Below are 25857 nucleotides of genomic sequence, written 5' to 3'. Positions count from 1 at the left end.
CCTTGAAGGTCTATGTTGTAAACTTATAAATTTCTGACTTTCTCAAAATTCTGAGTTTACTTTTTCTCTCTCTCTCTCTCTCTCTCAATTTATAAATCGCAATTTTGATTTGCAAATGTTTTTGGAACTTGTTTCTGCAAACAAAAAGGTAACTGCAACTGTTTGTCTTGAACTGATGGTGCTTTATTTCTAACAATTCAAACTTTTCTCAGAACTGCAAGTTTATAACCTCAAAATTGAGGTTTTATATATCGCCGTTCCAACCGACTTCCTCTGAATTTTTGAGTTCACGTTGCGAGGGGGAAAAAATGGAATTGTAAGATGTAAACTTTCAATTATGAGGTTATAAACTTGTAGTTCTGAGAAACGTTAGTATTTTATTTTAATAAAGCGCCATCAATTTAATACAAACCGTTGCATTTACCTTTTATTTTGTTTGCAGAAACGAGATCGCAAAACGTACCAAAAGCAAATAAAAAGAAAAGGAAAAGGGTTAACTTTTTACTGTATTTCATTATTGTTTATGCACTGTCTGAAATGCGCGTGGTTTATCTTAATCGGCGCTTTCTGATTGGTCGATGTCGGGATTCCATCGCTGACAGGTAAAACATTAAGTTCGGCGGAGTTTAGGACCCTGCGTCGCTGCAACGGGTCGCCTGCAGTCACTGCGCCAGGAATCAAACACTCCAAAATAATCTATCGCTGCAAATCCATTGACTGCAAGAAGAGCAGCAGACAAACCCACCGTCTAGTTTCCCTCGCAGTCACCCCACGCTTTGTTTCAGTTCCGATGATTAATTCGTGTTCGTGCGTCTTGTCTAGCGCACGCTGAGGTCAGTAAGTCCCATATGATGCACATGCGAACAATCTGAAACACGATTATTTCTCACCGCGATCATTTAAAGCTGCAGAGATGTCAGTCGCGTCTGTCCAGTGCCTGATGTTTGGTGAGTTCAGACATTTTTGTGTTGTATGAATGCATATGTAAATATATTACAACATATTTAATTTATTGTTTTTATAAAAGAAAATCAATGCATTGTGTTATTATTATTATTGCTTGGTATTATTATTATTCGCTATTATATTTTTATACTAATCTGTTTTAAATGAGAATGTATGAATTAAAAAAAATTTTTTACCCTGATGTAATGTTAATATGTGGTTAAAAACAAATTCTGATTGTTTAATCAACAGACTACTAGTTTTGTAAGCTTGCACAGTAATCACATTGTTTGCGTTACACTGTGTCTGAAACCAATGAGCATCATCAACACTTGGCAACAATGAGTAGAGAGAAAAAAAAAAAAAGAATTTTCTGAGATGATCATTTATGATTTGTTCGATGTGCTTTGCTTGTCCTCATCCCCAGTATGAAGAGTCCAGTCATTGAAATCATTCAGATATTTGTGTTATTGATCTGGCTGATTATGGCACACGCCCCTTTTTCCTCTCTATCTGGAGACTGAGCTGATGTATTCAGGTCTGGTCAGCATGATTCACCGTGTAACTGAGAAAAGAACATTTCGCAGCTGTTGTGGACGCTGATTGTGTTTGGCACGGCGTGTGTGTGAGGGCTTGTCATGCCCATGAGGCCACGGCTGACAGATTGTGCTGGTCAAAAGCCGCTCCAGACAGACCGATGACCAGACACAACAATCATAGGTCAGCTTTGTTTAGTCTAATGGGCAGCACAGATTCAGGCTAAAGACAAGTCTCCGTTCAACACCTAATTTCACCCTGAAATCAATTGAAATTTGATTCTGTTCTCACCCTCTTGGAGTATTTTATAACTTACCATGGTAATAGCTTAGTATTTTATTTTAAGTAAATTGGAGTTACGTGCAAATGGCATGGAGTATATAGGAAATTATGATGGTACCATTGTATTGTTATTAATGTATATTAGACTACCATTTGCTATATATACTGGAAATGGTGGCGCGTGTTTTTTTTTTTTTTTTTTTTTTAATTTTGGCATGGTAATCACTCACTAATATCATCATATATATCAAAATATGATATATTTTGGTATATGTCAAAATACTGTATAAATATTTACTTTATAGTTACTGTCCCTTAAAGAAAATCCATGGTAGCCTCAAATGAACCATAGTTTTGCTACACTGACCATAGTTTAACCATTATATTTGTAGTAAAAATGTGGTTATACGAATGGTAATCAATTTACCAAATACCATGGTTACACCTTTACTGTAATTTTTTAAAAATGTTTTTTGGAGTACCCAGTTATCATTGGTAATACTATACCAATATATCGCCCTCTTTTTGTGGCATAACTCTGGTAATACAATGCTTTTTGTACTTGTTTCATTGTATACCTTGGTTGTACCACATAGTAAACATTTGGTGTCAATGTTTGACACATCCACAGTTTTTGTGAGATTACCATGTTTTTTTGTTTTTTTTTAAGCTTATTTCATGGTATTCTTTAAGTACTTGAACATACCAAGGTATTGCCATTTAATTTAGGTTATTAATACAGTATCACTGATACCCTGGTATTTTCTTGAAATAATCACCTAATGCTATAGTATATACCAAAGTATTACCCTGTTTTTGTGGAACAAGTTTACTAATACAATGTTTTTGGAACTTATACAATGGTATTTTTTTTAAGTATATTGGCTTACAATATTGAGAACATTTGATGCCTTGGTCAAGGTACTGTATTGAAATTTAATTAAGGTTATAGTTACAGTACAGTTGTGTTTATAGATGTCCTCTTTAATTGAACATTGTACCACTAGAAATAGCATGGTATTTGGTAATCATTCAGTACTCATTCACGCTCCAGCAGTATCAGGCACTGCAGACCTGCAGCTGCCAGTCTTATAAATCTGACTCCTAACACTCAGTGCCACCTACACCCACAGGCACTGCTGCATTGTAAACCCATTCAGGTCAGGTGACACCATTTATCTCGCCACTGAGCCCGTCTTGAGCTGCTCGCATCAGACGTGGCTCTTTCTCTGAGAGGTAAGAAAAGAGACGGAGAGGATTTTAGACTGGGAAATAATTAGCAGCTTTATGTATTCACTGTGTGTTGCCTGAAGTCCAAGCTTTATTGGGTTTGATGATTTATGAATCATTTTATTCTGTGTTCAGGCTCCTCGTCTCTTTCAGAGCGTCTGATGCTGGCGCTGGCTGAAGTGCTCGTATATTTAGTACAATAGCTGCTATGTGACGGATCTGTGTAACCGTATCAGATATCACAAAAGGACTTTGTCTGAACGGATGAATGTGCACTATTTTAAGACATCTGAAATCAGTCAGACAGAAACAGGTGGGCGCTGGACGTGCTGCGACTGCTTTGATATGAAACCAGAGTGTTAAAGATGTCAAGAACATGTCTGTTTCATATTCATTGCCATTTGGATTTTTTGGGTGGTCATTTGACATTATTTTCATGATATTTATTGCTTATTTATTTATTTGGAGTGACATTTTGTAGATCGGTTATTGAACGTTTTTATTGATCAATTGAATTATTTTCTGTATGCATCAAATCTTCCTGAAAAAAGACCTTAAATTACCAAATATCCTGTATTTTCTAGTGATCGACCGATATTGATTTTTTATAACCGATACCGATTATTTGCATGTTTATGTACCCGATAACCGATATGCAGAACCGATATTTATTTACTGTTATACTTCTGTTTCTGACAATTATTACAACACAAATGAGCTGAAAAAAAAAACATTTTATTTATAACAATCACTCCCTCCTTGCATACCAAAAAAAAAAAAACATTATATTTATACACAAATAAATAGAGGGGTCTGAGTCCAAAAAATTTAAGTGCACTGTTACTAAGTGTCTCTGTTTTAAAATAAAAGCTTTGATGAGGTAAAAAAATAAAGCACAAAAATGATTCTAACATATTGGTGGGGGCGGGAGGGCTATTTAGGAGTGCATAGCTATTTAGTAGTGTAACTTAATACTCCCAGTTAAGCAGAACTAGGTTTTAGTGTAGAAAACAGAGTCTTTCAGCATTCTGCCCTGTAAGCCTGCTTCCATAAAAAAATTTCATGCAGTGGCCGTGCATGAGGCTTCCTGATCATCAACCCTGTCAGGTGCTGAGCAATATGAACAAACTTTTATCCCGAGACTATATAAAGTTAAACAGCACTTGTCAGTTGGCATTTTATGATCTAGATTCAATCTAACGTTAGATTATGAAATGCCAACTGACAAAGTGCTGTTTGACTATTATTTAATCAACCGCGATCGCGCATGGAGATAATAAATAATTAATTTCTACAAAGCGGTATATGTAGCCTATATTTGTATTAGCGAAATAATTGTTATGTAGTAAATTATAATATAATCTAGTGTGTTTAAACAAGATAATCTTGTCAAAAGTTTCATTCAGTGGCATTGCTTGAGGCTTCCGATCATCAACCCAGTCAGGTGCTGAGCAATATGAACGAACTTTTTTTCCCGAGACTATATAAAGTTAAACAGCACTTGTCAGTTGGCATCATATGATCTAAATTTAATCTAATGTTTAATCATGAAATGCCAACTGACAAAGTGCTGTTTTGCTATAATCAACCGCGATCGCGCATGGAGATAATAAATAATTAATTTCCACAAAGCGGTAGGCTATATTTATATGTGTATTAGCGAAATAATTGTTATGTAGTAAATGATAATATAATCTAGGGTGTTTAAACAAGATAATCTTGTCAAAAGTTTCATTCAGTGGCCGTGCTTAAGCCTCCAGATCATCCGTCAGTTGCTAAGCAATATGAACAAACTCTCTTCTAGACTAATGGTGAGCAAATACAACAGATAGAGAATTAAATTCAACGCTTTTCAGAATCAGAATCAGAATGAGCTTTATTGCCAGGTATGTTTACACATAGCCTACGAGGAATTTGTTTTCGTGACAGAAGCTCCGAAGTACAACAGAATGACAGCGACAGAACATAAAACACATAATAAAAGAATAAAAAAAAAAACATTTTTTTTATTTTCAACATGCACTCATTCATGTCTGTTTTATTTAATTCATGTAAAGATACGTCTTTATTGGAGCAGGACATGACGAACACTACGTAACTCAATGAGTTCGTCTCAATTGTTTAGAAACAAGCTGCATAAATTAACTATATCAGGAATTTATGTCTCAGATCTCATTTGTGCATGTCTGTTATGTTAAATAAAGTTGATTAATTAAAGCAGAGAACATATACTTACTCTACTACCAAGTAGAACATATACTTTACCTGTGCACTGAGTTGTTGTTGACTGATCTCCTCAGACGCCCGGGCTGCAATGGCGGAAATCTCAAAACGGCCACAAGATGGCGCCGTAAATCGGCGAATCCGATATTACAAAACCGATACCCGATTATGGAAAAATGCTTAAATATCGGGAAAAATATCGGTAAACCGATACATCGGTCGATCACTAGTATTTTCATCAAGAGGTTGGAAAAGGTTTTTTTTTGAAGATCTTCTTACAAACATTTTTGGCAAGATATTACCTCCTAACCCAGGTAGCAAACAGACGTTGGCCCAACGTTGGCCCAACGACTGTTGTTGTGTTGGGCCAACGTTGGGTGCTGACGTTGGCCCAACGTAATTTTGTCCGTTGGGCCAACGTTGGGCCAACCATATTATTGGACGGCCAGCAGACCTTCTGCCAACCTAAAAATACCTTACCAACCTTCTGCCAACTTAAAAACCACTAAAACAACATTGGGCCAACGTTGGGCCAACCATGTCATTGGACAGCCAGCAGACCTAACAAATTTAAAAATATAGCCTATTTTAACCATCTGCCAACTTCATTAATAGTAAATCTGCAAACTTATAAATAAATAGGCTTTACCTACCTTACACTCAAATTTTAAGATTGTGACATGGCCTATTCACTGTTGAATTGCATTTAGAGACGGCACAACAGACAAACTAAATTGGTTATAAAAATGAATTTATTGGTAACAAAATTAACTTATTGCAGTTTAATGAGAAAATGTGCAGACTCTCTTCCGGATTCTGCAGAGTTTTTTGAAGCAAATTAGAGATTGTGTGTGGCTCTGATGATTTAGACGGAGCGGAGGAGAAGTAGCAGCATACTCCTGTAAAAAAACAACATACAAACAACTTTTTAGAACATTTAAGATTTGTCGTTCTATTTTAACTACACAACCCAAAACAGAAAAAAAAAAATTTCATCATGTTGGGGTAGCAAATTTTATATACATCTTAATGCAGTGTACGCCTAGTAAAGATGAAATACACCTCTGTTTAGTGGTGGGGTTAGACGGGGAAGAAAAAACAATCATTGGAAGACACTTACATTCACTTTCACAGCTGCTGGAATCTGCTTGAGGCTTCTGCTTTTCTGTGTTAAAGAAAAAAATATAGTAATTATCAAAATGTAAATTTACTTATATATTAATATATATATATATATATATATATATATATATATATATAATAATTTCTAACATATTTGATCAGACATAAAAGGGCTTGTGTACCTTTTTCTGTCGCTCTTTTTTTTCTTCCTCCATTTCGGTCTCCACTATACTTCAGCCAGGTTTTTATTTTTTCCTCGGCTTCCACCACTTTTGCTCCTTGTTTTTTGGCTGCATCTGTCAGCATGAAATTAAAAAAGAAAATTAAACAGAGAAAGGGTTAGCAGATAGATCATATCTGAGGTGTATTTTGTAGAGTTCTGTATGATTAATGGATTAATTGGCATTCTTTCATTGACTTGCATTGTATTTTATTCAATGACACATTATGTGAGACTGTAAGGGGTTGTTTCCTGGTTTGCTATTTCAAAGTTATGTCTAAGTTTTGAACGTTTGAATGTTTTTTTTAAAACATATCACCTATAACAACTTTTGCTAGCAAGAGTGTAGAAAATGGGCTCTTCTGTCCTCTCCCTTGCCAATTAAAATTGTTGGCCAACTCATTGGTTATTATTTCCCTCATGATTCTGTGGACAATGTCTTTGGCAGATGTTCCACCCAAGCTGGTAAGATATCTTGTCTATGAAAAAAAATCATGTGTTAAGCAGCAGTAAATCTAGATCTCTCTCTACGTATGTTAGTATTCTTTTAAGTGAAGTAACAGAACATCATTAGAATTTACTAAAGAACGTTGTGTGTCTCTGTTTGACAGCCTATCCTCCAGATCTTTTATGCCTGTCATGCTCCTTAATGGAAACTGAAACTCCTCATTTACAACTTCAGCTGCATTCTCTCTTCGCATAATGGCCTGAAGGAGGAGCGTATTCTGCCTGACTTGACCCTTTATCTCTTCCAGCATCTGGTAGAGCCGGAGTTCTCTTTCTGAATCAGACAAACATACGATGCATCATTATAACTAGAATTGAACATATAAAGAGAGAGTCTGCATCTCTTCTTTAGTTGTCTATCATAACTTTTACAGCCTTTTGTTGAATCTATCTTTTTTTTTTTTTAGACGTATTGCTGGCATTAAATTCAAAATGTGCTTACAATTCCCATAAAATAGTAAAATTTGACATTTTCAACATTTGATATGTTGTCTATGTGTTTTTTTCAGCTCATTGATATTAAGGCTAATTTTTAAAAGCAGGGCTTAAAAGGTTTATCATTTGAAAATAGTACAACTTAGCCAGGCGAAGTTGGTTTTATTCTCATTTTTGGTTACATACATTTTATTTTGTTCCTTGAACAGTTTCTAATCCATGTTAGAGACTAAAAAGGAAATTACTAAAAACTCCTTTAAAAAAAAAAAAAAAAAACCTATTTTAAAAGGTTTGGAATAATTCTACGTACCATCTTGTCTTGGTTCAGGGACTGTCATAGCAGGTGCTGATGGTGCAAATGGTGGTATGGCTGGCAATTTCAGTCTTTTGGCTCCATTACTGCAGAAGTTTTTTTTTTTTGGTCTTTCCATTGTCTCTGCATATGGAACAGTAAGAGATAGAATCCGTACAATGTATAATACATTGCCAAACATCACAACATTTACTTCCGTCCAGAGTTCTTCCGTCCTGCGATCTTATACAACAGGAAAGTGACCAATGCTCAAAAGTTCCTTTCAACATATCGTCCCCTTGGAATTAAATATAGTTTACTACAACTCAATTTTGACAGAAATGTCAGATATAACCTTGTACTGTAATTTCCCAACTATTAGCTGCAGTTTATACATTTATTTTGCTAAATTTCTTCAGGTTAATACACGAGAGCGGTTAATATGGTATTAATGTTTTTTTTAGCTTGCATAAAACACTCTCCTGTGGCTTATTCACAGGAAATTAATTTAATTAATTCTAAGGGGACCATATTCCCAAGTCTTGGATTTAAGGAATCTGTGGTGACCAGCTATGTTGGGAAATGATGCAATGACTACTGTATGTTTTCGTCTGTACCTGTGTGGAGCCAGCTTGTTGAGGCCTGCACTGGAGGTCTTCCTGATGTAAATCCATTTACATATTTTGATGATGGTCTGTTGGACACATTAAGAGTAATCAATTTTTTAAAAGCGCAGTGCATAGAAGCAGTAGGCTATAAAAGGAGAACAGAGGAAACATACACTCTTTTCCGTACACTGTCCTCATCTGTAGACTCCAAACTGTTGCCTTTACAAAACTTCACCAGCTTTCTTCTGGCTTTTTCATAGGAATCTAAACATAGAAACAAACAACATCACTAAGCCTATTATCTGAACATTTGAAAAGAATTGCTTGGCATAACTCACAAGGAGCATCTTTTAAGTTTCGAATAGTTATTTCTCTATATTTCTCAGTAATAATTAATAATTAATTCCTTAAAGACTTACCATACTCAGCCACCCATTCAGTTATATATTCGTTCCATTCTTCATCAGGAGTTTCATTTTTTTCAACCGCTTTTCTACATTTTGTACTATTATATGGGGGCCAAAAGGAAATTTTTTTGTCGATGCTCAGCCAGTCACTTGGTATCACCTCTGTCTCATTCTTTTCAGTAAAAACAACTATAGAATACATCTATAAAAAAAAAAAAAAAAAAAAAAATATATATATATATATATGTAGTGTTACAAACTATATACATTTATTGAAGCTCTATTACTTACCCAGTGGAAATCTATCTAAACCAAAATATTTCCTAGTCTTATTGTTACTATTCTTTATGATTGGTAGGTTCTGTACATTTGTCAGATACAGAAGGGGGGGGGGGGGGGATTGGGGAAATCAAGCAGTATGCAGTAAAGGATATGCCACAAACCCATCCTTATACTGTAAAAGAAGGACTTTTGAAACAGTCTGTGTAGGGACAATAGTCAATGACTGCCCAGGTTGTTTCACAAAGGATATATCAAGAATTGATGAATCAATGGGATAGGTGAAAAAAGATGACTTGTTTTGGAATTTAAGACAGACTAGATGCGATGCTTCCTTGTCTTTTAAAATGTTTTTCACTATATAAATATCTCCCTTGAACAGAATATAGTTGTCTCCCTCTGATAAACTAATTAAAGTTCCACCATTTACATATTTCTTATACTGTGTAAACTGCTGAGATGTCACATTGTATGGAAAAGGCCCATTCTTATGTTCCTGGTAAAAACCATCCTTGCACACCCTTATTTTAGTTCTGACACTTGCTTTTTCTGACCATCTCCTGATGATCTGTTGAAGGGGCTGGGTAGGGGTCCTTATCATTTTTTTTAATGTGTAGAGGAAGTTCTCAAATGGGAAAGCTGCGAAATTATGCAGCACACCAAACTGCCTTGCATCATTAGCAAGATGTATCAGCCCGTGTATGTTATACACAACGTAATTACCATAAACAGACTGAAAATGCTCGACAAAGGTGATCAGTAACTTTTCAGCAAAATCACAGTACTGGAGAAACAGTGAGGGGCAGCATAATATTTGAATGGCTACATGCAGAAGCATAAAATTGTGGTATAGAACATTCGGCAGATGGTCTTTCAGTGCTACTGGACCAGTGTACAGGAGAAAAGTTCTGAACTCTGTTGCTTTCCACCTATCTACCTCAACAAGGGATCTCCCTTTCCGTGCAAACTCTCTGGGGAGTCTCATGGCAAAGGACATAAGCACTGCAGAAATTTGGCCTATCTGATGAGCACCTAAACGAGATGGAAGTGGTCCCCTCATCCAAAACCCTATCAACTTTCTCACAACCCCAAGAAAAACCAGGTGCATAACATCTAATGGAAATTGGGAGACCATACCAATTCCAACCCTTGTCAACACACTGGTCCCTTTATGGTGAAACTCATCGTCTTTATTAATAAAAGACATATCTGTCCGTAAAGGTGAATCGACTTCAGGAAAAGTCTGCCCATGTTCCCTCCTGTGTGCATTTTTCACAGCCGTGGTATGCATTGTGGCCTTTAATGTTTTTTTACGAAAGCCCTCGCACTTGCATCGCAAACAAAATTTGAAATTTTAATGTCTACACATTTGCCAAGTACATCCACACCCTCTAATTTAAGCTTTCCATATTCATTCACAAATGATTCTAGGAACAGATTGACATTCTCTGGTTTTTTAGATCCAAGATATAAAGCGATGACGAATGGTTGCTTTGTTTTGTCTTCCTCTACCAATCCTAGAATGGGCCAGAACTGCGTATTGCTGCTTTTGAACAAAGGTAGTCCATCAATATTCACTTGTAAATGAATGGCCTTTGGGAGAGGGTCAGTCTGGTTTAACACATGCCTAATGCCTTTCTCAACTCCAAAATAATGCATGGTGCCACCAGCCATCTGCTGGACCTCATAATTAGTTGGAGTGCCTAAAAGAGTGCGGGCATCCTTTGGGAGATATGGATGATGTTTTCTCAGGATGCCCAACAGCCCATTTAGATGGCATTGTGGTATTTGGCTGTCTATTGCCCAGTCTCTGAGCTCCTCCCCAAGACACTCTGCAGCCTCAACAAATTCATCATCACTTGAGTCAGTGTCTGTCAGAGCATTTGACCAAAATCCATCAATCACGTGATCGTCAACATTAAACGCAGTCTCTAACTCATCTGATTCATAGGACACAGGCCAATCAGATGCAGCATCTGACCACACATCATCAGCAGGGGCGTTTTTTTCCAGGCATATGTTTACGTCAGCTGCGTCAGATTCAGTATTGACGTAAACCTCACTAAGAATATTGTAAGCCCTCCGCTTTGCCTGACGTTTAAGTGTTCTGTCTGAATAAATGTTGTTTGCAGACATAGTATGCTGCCAAACAAAAATTTACGTTAATTACAGTTACTATAGTATACAGCTGATTTCGCGTCTGTTTCATCTAGATTACGAAAGCTACAATGTTAGAATCTAGCAGGCTGACGGCTGGCTAAATTATAAGGCTACATTTACATCAGATTGCTAACGTGAAGCCATCACAATGCCTCACTAGATAATAGACTGATTATATATTAAAACAATGTATTGAATCGAGCAGATTACCTTGGACTGGCTGAGTTAACGGCTGCAGTGAAGTCTAGAAGAAGGCCAACGGTTAAAAGATAACGGAAAATAACGATAATTCTAAATCACGCGCTCACTGTTCTCTTGAATGAGCTCGCGCATCAGCTCTTCTAGTGCGCGCGCGGCCGGAGCGCTCTCTGCTGCGCGAGGCCAAGCGCACTAGCGCAACATCTGTCCCTCACCGAGATGAAGAGCGATTTTTACTGTTTTTATTTTATGTAACCGTCTCTTGTAATACGATGTCCTGTCATTTCTTTGTAATCTTTAATAAATACATTGTTCTGATTTCACATTTGATGCATTTTATTGCTTGGAAACAACGTCATAAAAAGGAGCTAGACACTCTTTTCCCCATGTTTACTGGGAAGAATAAACATGAAATGCTGCATATATTTGAAAGAAGTGGGGGCCCTTGCCGCTGACCATATCAACGTTGGCCCAACGGTGTATTTCTGTCCGATAGGTTGGGCCAACGTAACCAACCCATATTGACGTTGGCCCAACGTCTGTTTGCTACCTGGGAAAGTTCTTCTTTTGTCCTTCCAAGTTTATGTGCAAATGATTCATCTTTGTGATTTTCATTAGATTTTGTGATTAATGTACCGTCAAACTTTGAGAGCATCTCTGGGGCACAAGGCCAAGAAGCTTCCTGAGAGATAGATGTGTTTGGGTTCAGCCGTCAGCAAATTCACACTCTTTATTTGCTGTTTAACCAAGGTCAGAAGTTGCCTTGCAGAAACCGGAGTCCACTGAGGCACTATTCGATTACATCGACCATAATTAATGTGATCTACTGGGGTGGGACGTTGACGGTTTCTAATGACATACATCACAGAGATAGAGCTGAATGTGTGTTTGTTACAACACTTTTGGGCTGGTCTATTCAGTGGTACATGTTTAGGAAGCATATAAAGTTGGAGGAAAAGCCCCAAAATTTTTATTCCGTCATTAGTCTTTTTATTGTAAACTGAAATGACCATTGTTGACAAGTGACCATGTAGGGATTGTGAAGCTCCACAAATGACAATAAAGGCATGATGAAATCCCATTGTATTCCAAGTCTTTTGAAGTCAATAGTTTTGCATTAAGTTCAGTAATTATTCACTGCTAATCTTGGCTCTAAAATGCCATTTAGACTTATCAAGATCCAAGAATGTTCAGCATTATTGACATCAAGCCGTGCAACGAGTTTTTGCGCCATTTTTGAATGCAAGTAAGAAAGTACCATGGCAACAAAGTTATATAATGTCCAAATTGTGGAGAATTATGGTATGTATGCTAGCTCTTACTCTGCAGGTGTACAAGTGATGATTTTTATCTTCAGGTGACATTTCACTGAACCTTTCCATGTTGAATGCAAGATGTATTCAGACATCCAAATGCAGAATTCAAACTTGAATGTAGAATTACTGAGTTAATGTCATTTAGTCAATTGGTATTGTACTCTCCAGCAATATCCCATTTTGGAAGTTTCCGCAGCATTGTATGGCTTGAGTTCACTGGTTGCACCAGGTCTGTAAAAGCACTGGAAAGTTTCCAGAAAACAAAGTTGGTCAATTCATAAATTGGAGCATGAAGTGCCTGGTTTATCCATCCTGTTAATTACCACACAGTCACACACAAGCTAGATATAATACCAGAGTCACCGAGACGTACACCTGCTGGTCTCACTAATTAAACCAAGCCTTGCTAGAGAAAATATTTCATTAAACTGATCAATGAATAAAAACTAATGCACTGACAGAATTAGAGAACTCTCTAATTGGCTTTGAAACTCCAACTTGGCTCAAACAGATTCCCCCCCAGTTGTTTCCATTTTTGGCTGTCCAGTGTTAAAAGCAGCACTAATCCTTCGGTGACCTGGTATGGTGAGGAAAGATAAGACCGGGTGGTTTGAAAGACAACACTAAGCCGCCATGATAAGGAGCCATCTGTGGTTGAAGTCCATCAGGACTCAAGACGTCTCCAGTCAGTGATGGATCTATAGATCCTTGAAAGCATCTGTCACTGTTGAATCAATTAAAAATTATTAATTTGCAGTAAAAGAGTTTGGTTTGGTTTATTTATGCTGAATTTGATCTGTGTATTCAATGAGTCCGAGTTCAAAAAGTGAGCTCTTTTTCCTTTCATTTAGGTTCAGTTCTCCTGGTTCTGGTGTGTGCCAAGGTTCTGAGCGCTGGTCCAGGTCTGGATGTTCACGTAAGCTTTAAGGAACACGATGAGGTCTCGAGGGATCGCAAGCCTGGCTTCATAGAGAGTTCACAGGAGAGCTCTGGGTTCTTCAGCGAAGACAGCGAGGATGGCAAGAACGCTCAAATCGAGACCAAAGACAGTGGTGTTGACCTAAGTGCCATTAATGGTGAGTAGAACCAGTAAGTCAAAACATGATTCATGCATGTCACTCCAAGCTCATCAAGTTTGTCTATGTAAACTTTTTAAAGGCATAAAGACCTTTCCTTTTTCGTCTGATGTCATGAATCTCATTTGTCAAGTAGAGATGTAAACTGTAACTGTTGACAAAGGAATTGTTGAATAAAGTCATTATTTTAGTTTTATTAGTGTACAAATAGTATTCTAGTCGCTTTATAGCGTTAGGTTGAACCACTGAAGGCAGATGGGAGTATTCTACGATGTCTTTCATACTTTTCTGGACTTTGACAGTGTATTTTACGTGGCAGTCTATGGGACAGTCACAAGCTTCCCAGTTTTCAACCAAAATATCTTAAATTGTGTTCCGATGACGAACTAAGCTTTTACGGGTTTGTTGTTTGACGCATTTAATTTCCTAATTTGGTGGCATATTTATGTTTGAATATGGTTGCAAAATGAAACACTGCATCTATAAATTGTGCAAAGGCACTGAATGATGACAGATTCATGTTAAGTCAGTATCTCTGTATGACTCAGCCTCTAGACAGTTATTTAAACTCCAGTTAGAGGTGTAAAGTGGTGTGAACAGCAGCTTTTAGTACTCATTACCGTGCGTCATTTCCTCAACGCCTACGGTCCCCTCCTGATGTTTACCTTATTTTTGTTGATTGGAGTTTTGTCGGCTTTAACAATTCCATTGATGATTCTTCAGTCCACCTTGTGCTCGTGGATGTGTTTGGCAGCAGTGAGTAGAGAAAATATAGCCACTTTCTACACAACTTCTGGGAATTAATGTGCCCGAAAACAGTATTATTTTTAGTCACCTGCTAGCTCGCTAAGTGCAGTGGCCTGTTTCCGGTGTGTGCGTATGAGACGGAGAGAAGGACGGAGCTATCCAATCATTTTCTGCCATGAGGAGAGTGAAATTTTGTGTGTATAACAGTAATGTCTCACACTCATGAGACATTACTGTTATAATTTATCATATTAGAGTTTTGAGCAAACCCATAATACTATGTACTAAACATTGGCACGTAACTCACTCTCATGAAACAGTTTTAGGTTGATAGTTAGGTTGATAGACAACAACACAACTATCTTTAACTTCAGAACTTGAGACAAACTTGAAAATGTTCGATTAATTGTTTTACACAAGCACATATGGAAGATTAGTGGATTTGCGCGCACAGCAGTAAATCTGAGCGTGAACACGAGAGCCCTTCACAGTCAACCGCTGCTGAATGAGTAACGCGCATGCCGTGTCACACCGCAAACAGACTCGACTGATCAGCCATATGGAGAGACAGGTGGACACAACTATGACTGAGAGCTCCTGTGTGTGTGTGTGTGTGTGTGTGTGTGTGAAGACACTTCCAGGTGTGGTGTTCTCTCCTGGCTCTGTGCCTGTACCTTCTCAAAATGAAATGAGCATTCATCTGTTCAGGAAATAGACAGAGATCTTCTTTTGCTCAGTCTATTGATCTATCATTCAGTCTGTCTAGATGTTTTAGACATTTTGCCATCCATCCATCTGTCCATCTATCTGTCCATCAGTCCATTAGTTCATCCATCCATCCATCTATCCGTCCATCAGTCCATTAGTTCATCCATCCATCCATCCATCTATCCGTCCATCTATCTGTCCATTAGTTCATCCATCCGTCCATCCATATCAGTCCATCCATCCATCAGTCCATCCATCCATCTATCTGTCCATTAGTTCATCCATCCGTCCATCCATCCATCCATCTATCCGTCCATCAGTCCATTAGTTCATCCATCCATCTATCCGTCCATTAGTTCATCCATCCGTCCATCCATATATCAGTCCATCCATCCATCAGTCCATCCATCCATCTATCCGTCCATTAGTTCATCCATCCGTCCATCCATATATCAGTCCATCCATCCATCAGTCCATCCATCCATCTATCCGTCCATTAGTTCACCCATCCGTCCATCCATATATCAGTCCATCCATCCATCAGTCCATCCATCCATCTATCCGTCCATTAGTTCATCCATCCGTCCATCCATATATCAGTCCATCCATCCATCAGTCCATCCATCCATCTATCCGTCCATTAGTTCACCCATCCGTCCATCCATATATCAGTCCATCCATCCATCAGTCCATCCATCCATCTATCCGTCCATTAGTTCACCCATCCGTCCATCCATATATCGTGGGGCGATCCCTCGCTGGCACTTTAACCCCGTCACTAAAAAGTGCGAAAACTTCATATTTGGGGGCTGCAGAGAAAATCACAATAACTTCCTGTCACTGGAGGAGTGTGCCAAAGCTTGCCACACACTCTCTGGTACGCTGCTTTTTTAAAAATTACATCCAGTTATGATAATTTTCATGATGAAGTATAGATAGATGGTCTCCCTCCTGCTGACTCTAGACAATAGCTCTCCTCATTACAGCGCTTCAGTGTGGCAGTGTGTGTGTCTCATGAAAAATCAGGCTGCGTTCGAGCGCTCTCGGGTCCCTGATGTGTGTGTTGTGCCAGACGCAGGTGCAGTGCTGCAGTGCAGCTGCTCCAATCTGCTGTACTCAAGAAACTAATGATGAATAAGACAGCATGCTCCCGTCAGATCTTACTATACCACATCCTACTATACTAAACTGTGAAAACAGCATTTTCTTAATCAGTGTTTTGTAATCATGTACCTGATTGCTCTATATCAATGAACTATCATGTAAAACTCAACTAACTAAATGTTTACAAGGCTATGCTATATTATAACATGCTTTAGAATATTTTATGCTTTTCAGTATCTGACTTGAGATGGCCGATATGGACACTTTTAGAGATATTCACACTTTTAAACTTAGATTATCGGTTGTTTAATATTAAGTCTACCGATAAATGGTGGGTCTCTAAAGACAATGTTAAGCTATGTTTAGATGTAGCCCTAAAGAAAGATGAAAATAAGTTTAAGACTATTTATATCACAACTTTGCATCAGTATAATGGCATAAATAAAATTTAGTATATCATATTAAAACATTAAAAAAATTGAATCTAGTAAATTATTATAATATATCATATTGTTAAATATCTGTAATGCATATAATTATTTTATTGGTGTAGTCCAGTGTTGTTTTAGTTTCATTAATGCACTTTTAATTTTTTATATTTTTAATCGTTTTATTTTTATTTTTTCATTTTCACTAGTTTTTGCCTTAAGGTGCTAGATTTTTATAAATTCGATTTCAGTTTAAGATTTAGTGATTTCAGATGTTATATTTAGATAAATAATAAATCTTACTAACTTAATTTTTTTATTAATTTTTAGTTTTAGTTAATTATAATGACCCTGATGTAGTCTAATAGCATAAATAAAGAAATAATCATTGGCTTACAGACACATTTTAAAATAATTGGTATTGTATCAATCATATAAAATCAGTATCGGTTGGTCTCTAAAATCCAATACTTCCAAACTTGAAAAACCAACTATAGATACAATCAATACAGTTATAGCTAAGTATAAACATACTTTAGAATAGTTAAGTACATGTGTACTTTATACTTTATGTCTCTGAAATGTTTACTTTTCTTGCTTTATTTCATCATAGATTACAACCCTTCGTCCCCAGAACCACCATCTTCACCACTTTCTCTGAGCCAAAAGCCCATTGTGACGAACCTCTCTTCCTCATTGTTTGTCCCTACGACTGAGTCTGTGGACCTGGAGCGGTGGGAGCGTGATTCAGAATCGAGTGGCTTCTCACCCCACACCTCCCCGGGTCCGTCAATCACCAGTGCTGAAGGCCACGCCCACACCACTGCCACGCCCCCTCTCCTTAGAGTCACACGTCAGAACCAGACAGAGGCCACAGCTGAGCCTGACAGGAGTCAGACGTCCGATGACCTGTTTGATGACGAGAGGAGCCATGAGGTAACACAAGCACCCACATCTCCTGAAATTGGCCCCCTTCCCAGCCGGGAGCCCCTGCAGCCTGACAAACCACACCAGGATGATTCTGAGGAAGAGGAGGATGAAGAAGAGTTGGTAGTTTTCCCCACCGCACTGGATGAGGAGGAAGAGAATGAATGGCGGTACCTCACGCCGCTAACAACCGCACCCTCATCCTCCCCAACTTCAGACCTGCCACCCGTGGTCTTCACCAAAACCGCCTGGCAGGGGGCGCTGCTCACCACAATGGCGGATGAGGAGGGGGCGGAGCTTCGTCACGGCGGCACCGAATATCTCGTCGAAAAGGAGCTTCACGATTCCGAGCTATCCCAGGAGGCCGAGCAGGTACTCAATGGCAGAAAATGACAAATTAATTGAGCTCTGCAATAATATATAATACAATATTATAATCCTCCTTGCATTAAATTCAGCTGTAGGTTAGATACGCTGATCAAAAATAAGAATATGTATTATTGAATAAAGTATATTTTTATTATTTTAAATATATATGTGAATATATAACAGTATCTTATTAATATATGTACTGTATAACAAGAAATGTCTTTAAAGAATCAGTGTTATTAAAGTATTTATTTTGAAATAGCTTTTATTCTTGTAATTTCAGCTCAAGTTATAGTACTTTTGTTTTGTAATTTTTATAAAAAAAAATTTGCTATAACTTTAACATTTTATTTCAGTTTTTATTTTAGTACTTCAATTTAGGTCAGTAAGTGCCAACACATTATTTCTTCTTTTCATTTTGTTGTTTTTAATTTAATGTATATCTATTATATATATTGTATATCATGTCACCCTCCGAATTTCAAAAATGATCTTTAATAGCTAACAATAACAACGCTGCAAAGAATGTTATGTACTTTTTTTTTTTTCATTTCAACTTTTACAAATATCTACAGGTGGTCCTTACTATAAAATTCTTCTTTGTTTGTTTGGATGAAATATGTCTTTGTGGAAATGATTTCACTGTTGATTGATTTCATCTGACAGTGTTTGAAGAGTAATGCGTTTATAGATTTGTTGTCAGCTAGCATTTTGGTTAAACCACAACAATTCACTGCGATCCTTCGACTGCTAAACATCCTCTTTGTTTTTCTCTCTATGCAGGTGATTTGCGTCGACTGGAGCAACCTCGCAGGAAAGGGCTACATTATACTCAACATGACAGACAACTTTGACTGTGTAAGAGCCATTTTTAAAATTTATTTTTATTTGTATTTTTTTTTTTTACAAAACCCAACCCAGAACTCTCTAGAACCCAGCCACACATTGTTCTTGCATATGCAAACCACTTGCATTTTCTTCACAAAAATCAGTTTTTCCATCACTTGCTCACCAATGGATGCTCTGCGGTGAATGGGTGCCGTCAGAATGAGAGTCCAAACAGCTGATAAAAACATCACTCCAGTCCATCAACTAACATCTTGAGAAGCATACAGATGTTCTCTTGTAAGAAACAAACTTTAACTTCAAACTATGTATTCTGGCCAAAATATGATATTGCATAATAATGCTTCATTCAAGTAAGAAAAAGTCCATCCCCTGTTGTCCCCCGACATCAAAATCCATCCACATATAAGTTCACTTATAAACGGTGCTTGATCTGTGCATATTTCTTTCCTGATTCAGACAAAAAAAAAATTAACTGGAGAAAGCAATATTATGGACAGAGGAATTGTGTGAAGTTAAAAATGTCTTGATGGCTTTCCACTTTACTAGACATTAACTGATGGACTGGAGTGCTGTGGATTATTGTGATGTTTTTATCAGCTGTTTGCACTCTCATTCTGACGGCACCCATTCACCACAGTGTCTGTTCTTCACATAAAGTCATATTGGCAACTTTTACTATGGTTCAGTGGCAGTTTTATGTAATGTTTTTGAGCTTGACAGTCCCATTCATTTTGGTTAATAATTGGCATAGAAGAATAAAGATCATAAGCAGATCATTTGATTTGTGACAATTTGATCAGAGATATTCATTTTGAGATGTCACACCAGTGTTATTTCAGTATCATTACATCAAATTTTAGTTATTTTGTAGCAATTATGTTGCGTTTTAGTCATTTGTATTAGTTTGTCTAAGTACTTTTTATTTCAGTTTTACTTCTAGTACTTCAACTTTAAACCATTTTTTTAACTTCCGCAACTGACTGAACTATATAGAGTCCCACACATTACATGCAGTTTATATATATATATATAATCCATTAACAATTTGTTTCCTCGACTTACTAATTCATGTCCACGTTTTATCTTTTTGTTCTCTTTTCTTTCAGTAAAACCTGGCCATGTTGTAGCTATTCATTCCCTCATTTAAATTTGGGTAAATCAACAGCCATGATTTAACTAAAATGAAGGAACAAATTAGTGAATGTGGCTGTGACTTACTAAATTTAGCAAACTAATAAATTAATCAGAAGTGGGAGTGAATTCAGTCATAATTAATGGATTCTTTCACAATGAATCAATCATGGGAATGAATTCTTAATATCTTCTTCTTTTTAATGTAATTCATTTCAATCGAGGTATTTTTGGTTTTATAACAGCCGTGTCTTTGACTGGAATCACTGTGTTTTGAGACATTGATGAGAGGAGACAGCATCCTCTCATCCGAGACTTCAGCTTCAGTTCTCTGTTGAGTCTCACTGCTGTCTAAAGCGACCCGGTGGTGTTTCATCGGCACAAACACGTTCTCGTTGGTGTAGAAGAAGCTGGTTGTCTGTTTCCACATGAAACGCTTCAGTGCCACGTAACTGCAGCACGATCACGGAGAACTTTCCCCCCGGCGGTGCTCCGACAGATGCGCACTAAACTCCCAAATCTCCTGCGATGGAGCCCTGCTTTATGCTTTGAACCCGACGCCTGCAGAGCCATTGATCAGAAACCAGTCCAGCCCACACCACGAGAGCTCGAGATTGAGAAAACTGAGTCTGATTTCTGTTCAGAAGACGTCTGTTACTGAGCCTCTTGGGCGCAAACGTAAGGTGGAGAAACATCGTAGACATGACGTCTCAGTAACAGACCAAGCAGACTGGTTTTTTTTAGGTGGTCACTGGTTCTCAGTTTATTTCAAGGATATTTTTATGTCACTTTTCCTTTTAATCATCAATAGGTATGCAATTATATCATCATAGATTTATTACTCGATTTTGTTTGCTATATTACATTTCAGGGTCTAACCTATTTTCTGACAAACTCCATGTGCATTCTCAGTATGCTCACATTTTATTTTATTTATTTATTACATTATTTGATGCATCAATGATGTATCTTTTTCATACTGTCCACTATATTACATTTACATGCATTTTATTTCTACATAAATTTTGTGCATTTATGCTCCCATTTTATTGTATTTTTTTTATTCATGATGCATTACAGCTTGTATAATTATATGATCATATTTTTATTTTATCTTGCTTGCTATAGCACATTTCGAAATCTATATTATTTGACAAATTGCATGTTATTTATTTAGGTAAATGCAACTTATGTATATTTTATGCTCACATTTTACTATATTTTTTCATTTATTTGTTACACCATTTTATGATGTATTTAATATTCCTGTCCACTATATTGCTTTGAGATTTGTGATTATTTATTCTCCATTTTCATTTATTTATTTATTGTCTGCAACATTGCATGGTGCATTATATAATTATATAATCATGTTTTCAAATTTTGTTTGCTATACTGATTACACCGTTTATTTATTTTTTTATTCTGTCCACTATATTACAGTAAAATATATTTTATTTAAAAAATATATATTTTTGTGCACATTTATACTCCCAATTTATTGTATTTGTTTATTATTAGCTTAAATAATTCTATATGTATTTTAATTTGTCCTCTATATTACATTTCAGTGTGTATTTTTATTTACATTAATGCAACCGACGCCTTATTTATGCTCATATTTTACTTTATTTTTTATTTATTCATTACACCTTTTTATGCTGTACTTAATTTAGTTTTTGTCTATTTTTATTTATACCATCAATTTATTATATGTATTTATTTATTGCTGCATTTCATGGTGCATTTTCATTATATAATTAATTTTGGATTTTATATCCCTCCATACACACATAAATGTAAATGTCTTTTTTTTTTCTTTTTTTTATCATTTTAGGACAGTGACATTTACATGATGGTGTGTGTCTTATGTGTATTTCACAGGATGAGTTTCGTATGGAGAGCGGCGACAGACTCCTGGAGATGCTGGAAAACACTTTCTCCAGAAAGATGAACATCCCACAAGGCTCCTGGCTTATTTTCCTCAGCAAACCCACACAACAGGACCACCAGCTCCTGATGGCTTTAGCCAGCGAGCAGGGTACACACACACACACACACACACACACACACACTTACTCAGGGCCTCTGTGGTCACATGTAATGTAAGATTCATTGTTAAAATGAGAGGTGTTAGTAATATCTAAGAAAGCCTGACAAAGGCTTGTTCGAGTTCGCAAAATCAAAAGAATAAAATGAGTAATAATGTTTTGTTTGAAGAAAATATACCCACTGTTTTAAGATGTTTTGCATTTGTAACATTTTTATAATCTTCTTTATGTCAGTGAAGTCCATTATGCCCTCAATTCTTATTACCAAAATTAGGTTACACTTATTTTACGGTGTCAGAGATACAGTGTACATTGTATTCAAATACTCAGTCATATTAATTAACAACATGTACTTACTGTATGGTTAGGATTAGGGCTTGGTTTTGGGTTATTGCATGCATTAATGTATCATTTATTTTATTACTATAGTAAGTTCATGTAACGTGTAACAAAGACACTATAAAATAACATGTTACTAGAAGTTATTGAAGTATTCATTTGATATTGTAATATTTGTTGTACTGAATGTGGTTTAATTTATTTAGAATAATCATAATTTTGATAATAATAATTTTGTGGATCGCATTGAGGATTTTAGGGGTAAATGTGCTTATTTGTTATTACAAAAAGTCACAATGCATATACAGTGGCATGCGGAAGTTTAGGAACCCCTTGCAAAATCAGTGAAAATGTGAATAATTTGTTAAAAACAAATAAGAGAGATCATACTAAATGCATGTTATTTATTCATTTATTTAGTACTGTCCTGATTAAGATATTATTCATAAAATATGTTTGCATATAGTCCACAAGACAAAAAAAATTGCTGAAATTATTAAAATAACCCCATTCAAAAGTTTGTGAACCCTTGGTTCTGAATACTGTGTGTGGTTACCTGATGATCCTCGACTGTCTTTCTGTTTTGTGATGGTTTTGCATGAGTTCCTTGTTTTTTCTGAACAGTTAAACTGAAAAATCAGTTTTCCAGCATTTAGTATATTATCTCTCTTATTTTGTTAAAATTATTCACATTTTCACAGATTCTGCAAGGGGTTCCCAAACTTGTATTTCTATAGTATTTTAGTCTAATTTATTTTCATAATGTCTTTTCACTAAAGAAATCATCCCTCCAAAAGATGTTGTGTCAATGCTGGGGGAAATCAGAAGAGGTCTATATGAGGTGAGATTGAAATGCAGCAAATATTAATCAATTAAATAGATTTATGCAATATGTATAATATATTATTATTCATAACACTGTTATTTTTTATTTCATTATTATTATTGATTTATTCAGATCGGAATTCAGAATTATTCGACCGTGAGCACGTGCCACTCGAGGCCCAGTCAGTCACGTGGCCACTTCGGAAATCTGTTTGTGGTTCTAGTAATCATCGGATCGGTTTGTGTGCTCATTATTGCTTCTGGAATCATCTATATCTGCTGGCAGCGACGTTTACCCAAACTCAAAAACATGGTAGGTCTTTGATAGGGTGTTTGTACTCATAACGTTAATCTGAGGTACATAAGTACAAATATTCTGTGGTAATGACAAGTGATGCTGCCAATAGACCTCGAGCGCGATTAATATGCAACTCGAATTCTTATTACTAACCTTAACAATCTCTGAATGACGTATCGGGTTCAAAATCATTAACTTAATTACCCTCCCCGCCCCCTCATCTTCTCTTGTATACGACGCGTCCGAAGTCGAGAGGCGAGGAACTTAACTTTGTGGAGAACGGTTGCCATGACAACCCCACACTGGACGTTACCAGCGACAGCCAATCAGAGACGCAGGAGAAGAAGCACAGCGCCAATGGGGTGGCGGCGGGCGGAGACGCGGGAAGCGGATGGCGGGTGCTCGTCAATAAACCCGGGAAAGACGAGGAAGACGATCAGGAGGAAGACACGCATCTTTAATCGCGGGAATACTGTCAGAGAAAACGGCGCGGGAAAGCATCACATTACAGACTGTGAAGGCACAAAACATTTTTAAGCTTTTTCAAAACATCTGCTCTATAAAATGTGATGTATTTTAGCTTCTTTGACGTTTTTCTTTATCTGTATTAATAAATTCAGACGGACTAAAAAGTGCATTAAAATGCGACTTGTATGATATGAGACCAGTGCAGAATTTATTTAAATCGAATGTGTCGAACAATCAGTGAGGCAATTTAAAATTAATTATAATTTTCTTATGCAATCGTTTCTTGCACTGTTGAAGCAATAGTTTAATCCTAAACATGTCGTTTAACTCGCTCTCATCATTCCAAATTTATACTAAAATTTTGACATTTTTTTGTTTTACTTTTTTGAGAATTTTGAAGGATCTTCATAACATTTTGTTTCCATACAAAACGGTCCATAGTGACCACTATTAAAAATAATAATAATAATAATAGTGGATTATTTTATTTTTATTATTTTTTACCAATGGTAGCAAACCTAACGCCATATTAAAAATCTGCATAAAGCAATATTAAATGTGTTCTGAGTTTGCACACCACAGAAAGATTATTAACCACCAGCCAAATTTGAATGTGAACAAAAAGGTACATAAAGGTAATCCAAATCTTGAAAAAATAAGCCTTTACACAGACTTTAAAATGCGTTTTATGAAATTGTCCATAAAGATTTTCAAATCTTTTTTCATGGAAAAGTGGCATACACGTTTAAAACAGCTTTAAGGCAGTTAAATTATTATTATTATTATTATTTTCTTTTGGGTGAATTGCGGAAAAAAAACACTAGTGTACTTGAAGACAGGTTGAACCAAGGTTATTTTCTAGATGTACAGTAGACAGTGTATCTCTAATACACTATAATCAGTCATTCTCGTTTTATATGTATTTCAATGCAAGTATTTACAGTTAAGCAGGCTGCATATTGTGTTTTCATGCTGGATGCTGGATGGTCGCCTAGCCTTGCTTATTTATTTGGCTGCTCTGCACTAGATTAATGTTGCTATTTATTTATTATATTTTTTATATTGCACCTTTAACATTGCTCAGCACCAACAGCCTCCAAAGCAGAACAAGATTCTTCGTACAAAAGAATCTTTCATATTGAAAAGTGTTGAATTGTGCTAGGTAACGTTTTCTTTTATATTTTTCAGTGTTCATTGAAATCGTTCAATTTTTTAAACGTAAACAGTTATCACAATAAAAAAAAAATAGTTATCATTGTGATGATCTTGTTCATGGTACACCTATGTGTCAAAGAACAATCTTATTTGTTGCAACAGAAAGGCTTTTCTTTATTCATTTTAAGTGCATGAAGAAATGTATTGTCTATGCACACGTCAGGGGTCAACTGATTGTACACAATTTAGCAAACGTGAACCGTTGATGTTTTACGGATTTAAATGGTTAGTACTCCAGAAAGTTTTATACATGCATTCTGTTTGTTTATTAAGCCTTGACGACGTAGGAGAGTTTGACGCCAGTGTTGAACGCTTGTTTTGTATCTTTCTGTCCTGGTACAAGAGCTATTAGCAAATTTGCACTTTTTCCATTTTGATTTTGTACTTCAAACTGCTTTATGTATCTGATTGTAAGGAGGTTTAGATCTCGTCATTTTCTGGTAATTATATGTTATCCCACCTCTTAAAAATGCAAAAAAAAAAAAAAAAAATTAAAAATAAAATAAATGTTTTGAGAACTCTTGTCCGGTGCTTCTTAAATGCACCACAAAGTACGGACTG

At 36.5% G+C, this 25857-nt stretch overlaps 2 protein-coding genes across 2 annotated transcripts; one reads left to right on the top strand and one right to left on the bottom strand.

The window, feature by feature from the left end:
* The first annotated feature begins 79 nt into the window (after positions 1-79).
* LOC127942847 (podocalyxin-like protein 2) lies at positions 80-25843 on the top strand. Its single transcript, XM_052538840.1, has 8 exons — positions 80-947; positions 13613-13837; positions 17438-18123; positions 18904-18978; positions 21985-22141; positions 23270-23331; positions 23449-23628; positions 23862-25843. The coding sequence occupies exons 1-8, from the start codon at positions 914-916 to the stop codon at positions 24072-24074; spliced, it is 1632 nt and encodes a 543-aa protein (XP_052394800.1). The 5' UTR covers positions 80-913; the 3' UTR covers positions 24075-25843.
* On the bottom strand, positions 5952-11818 carry LOC127942888 (uncharacterized). Its single transcript, XM_052538901.1, has 8 exons — positions 11458-11818; positions 8821-9010; positions 8575-8665; positions 8411-8487; positions 7812-7937; positions 6522-6635; positions 6338-6382; positions 5952-6116 (listed from the first exon to the last, which is right to left on the bottom strand). Coding segments are annotated over exons 2-8 (645 nt in total). The 5' UTR covers positions 11458-11818; the 3' UTR covers positions 5952-6114.
* Positions 25844-25857: the final 14 nt, after the last annotated feature.

This window comes from Carassius gibelio, chromosome A22, assembly GCF_023724105.1.
Source record: "Carassius gibelio isolate Cgi1373 ecotype wild population from Czech Republic chromosome A22, carGib1.2-hapl.c, whole genome shotgun sequence".
Lineage (NCBI taxonomy): Eukaryota > Metazoa > Chordata > Actinopteri > Cypriniformes > Cyprinidae > Carassius > Carassius gibelio.
The sequence above is the reverse complement of the archived record's forward strand: the minus strand, read 5'-3'. Positions and strand labels throughout refer to the sequence as shown.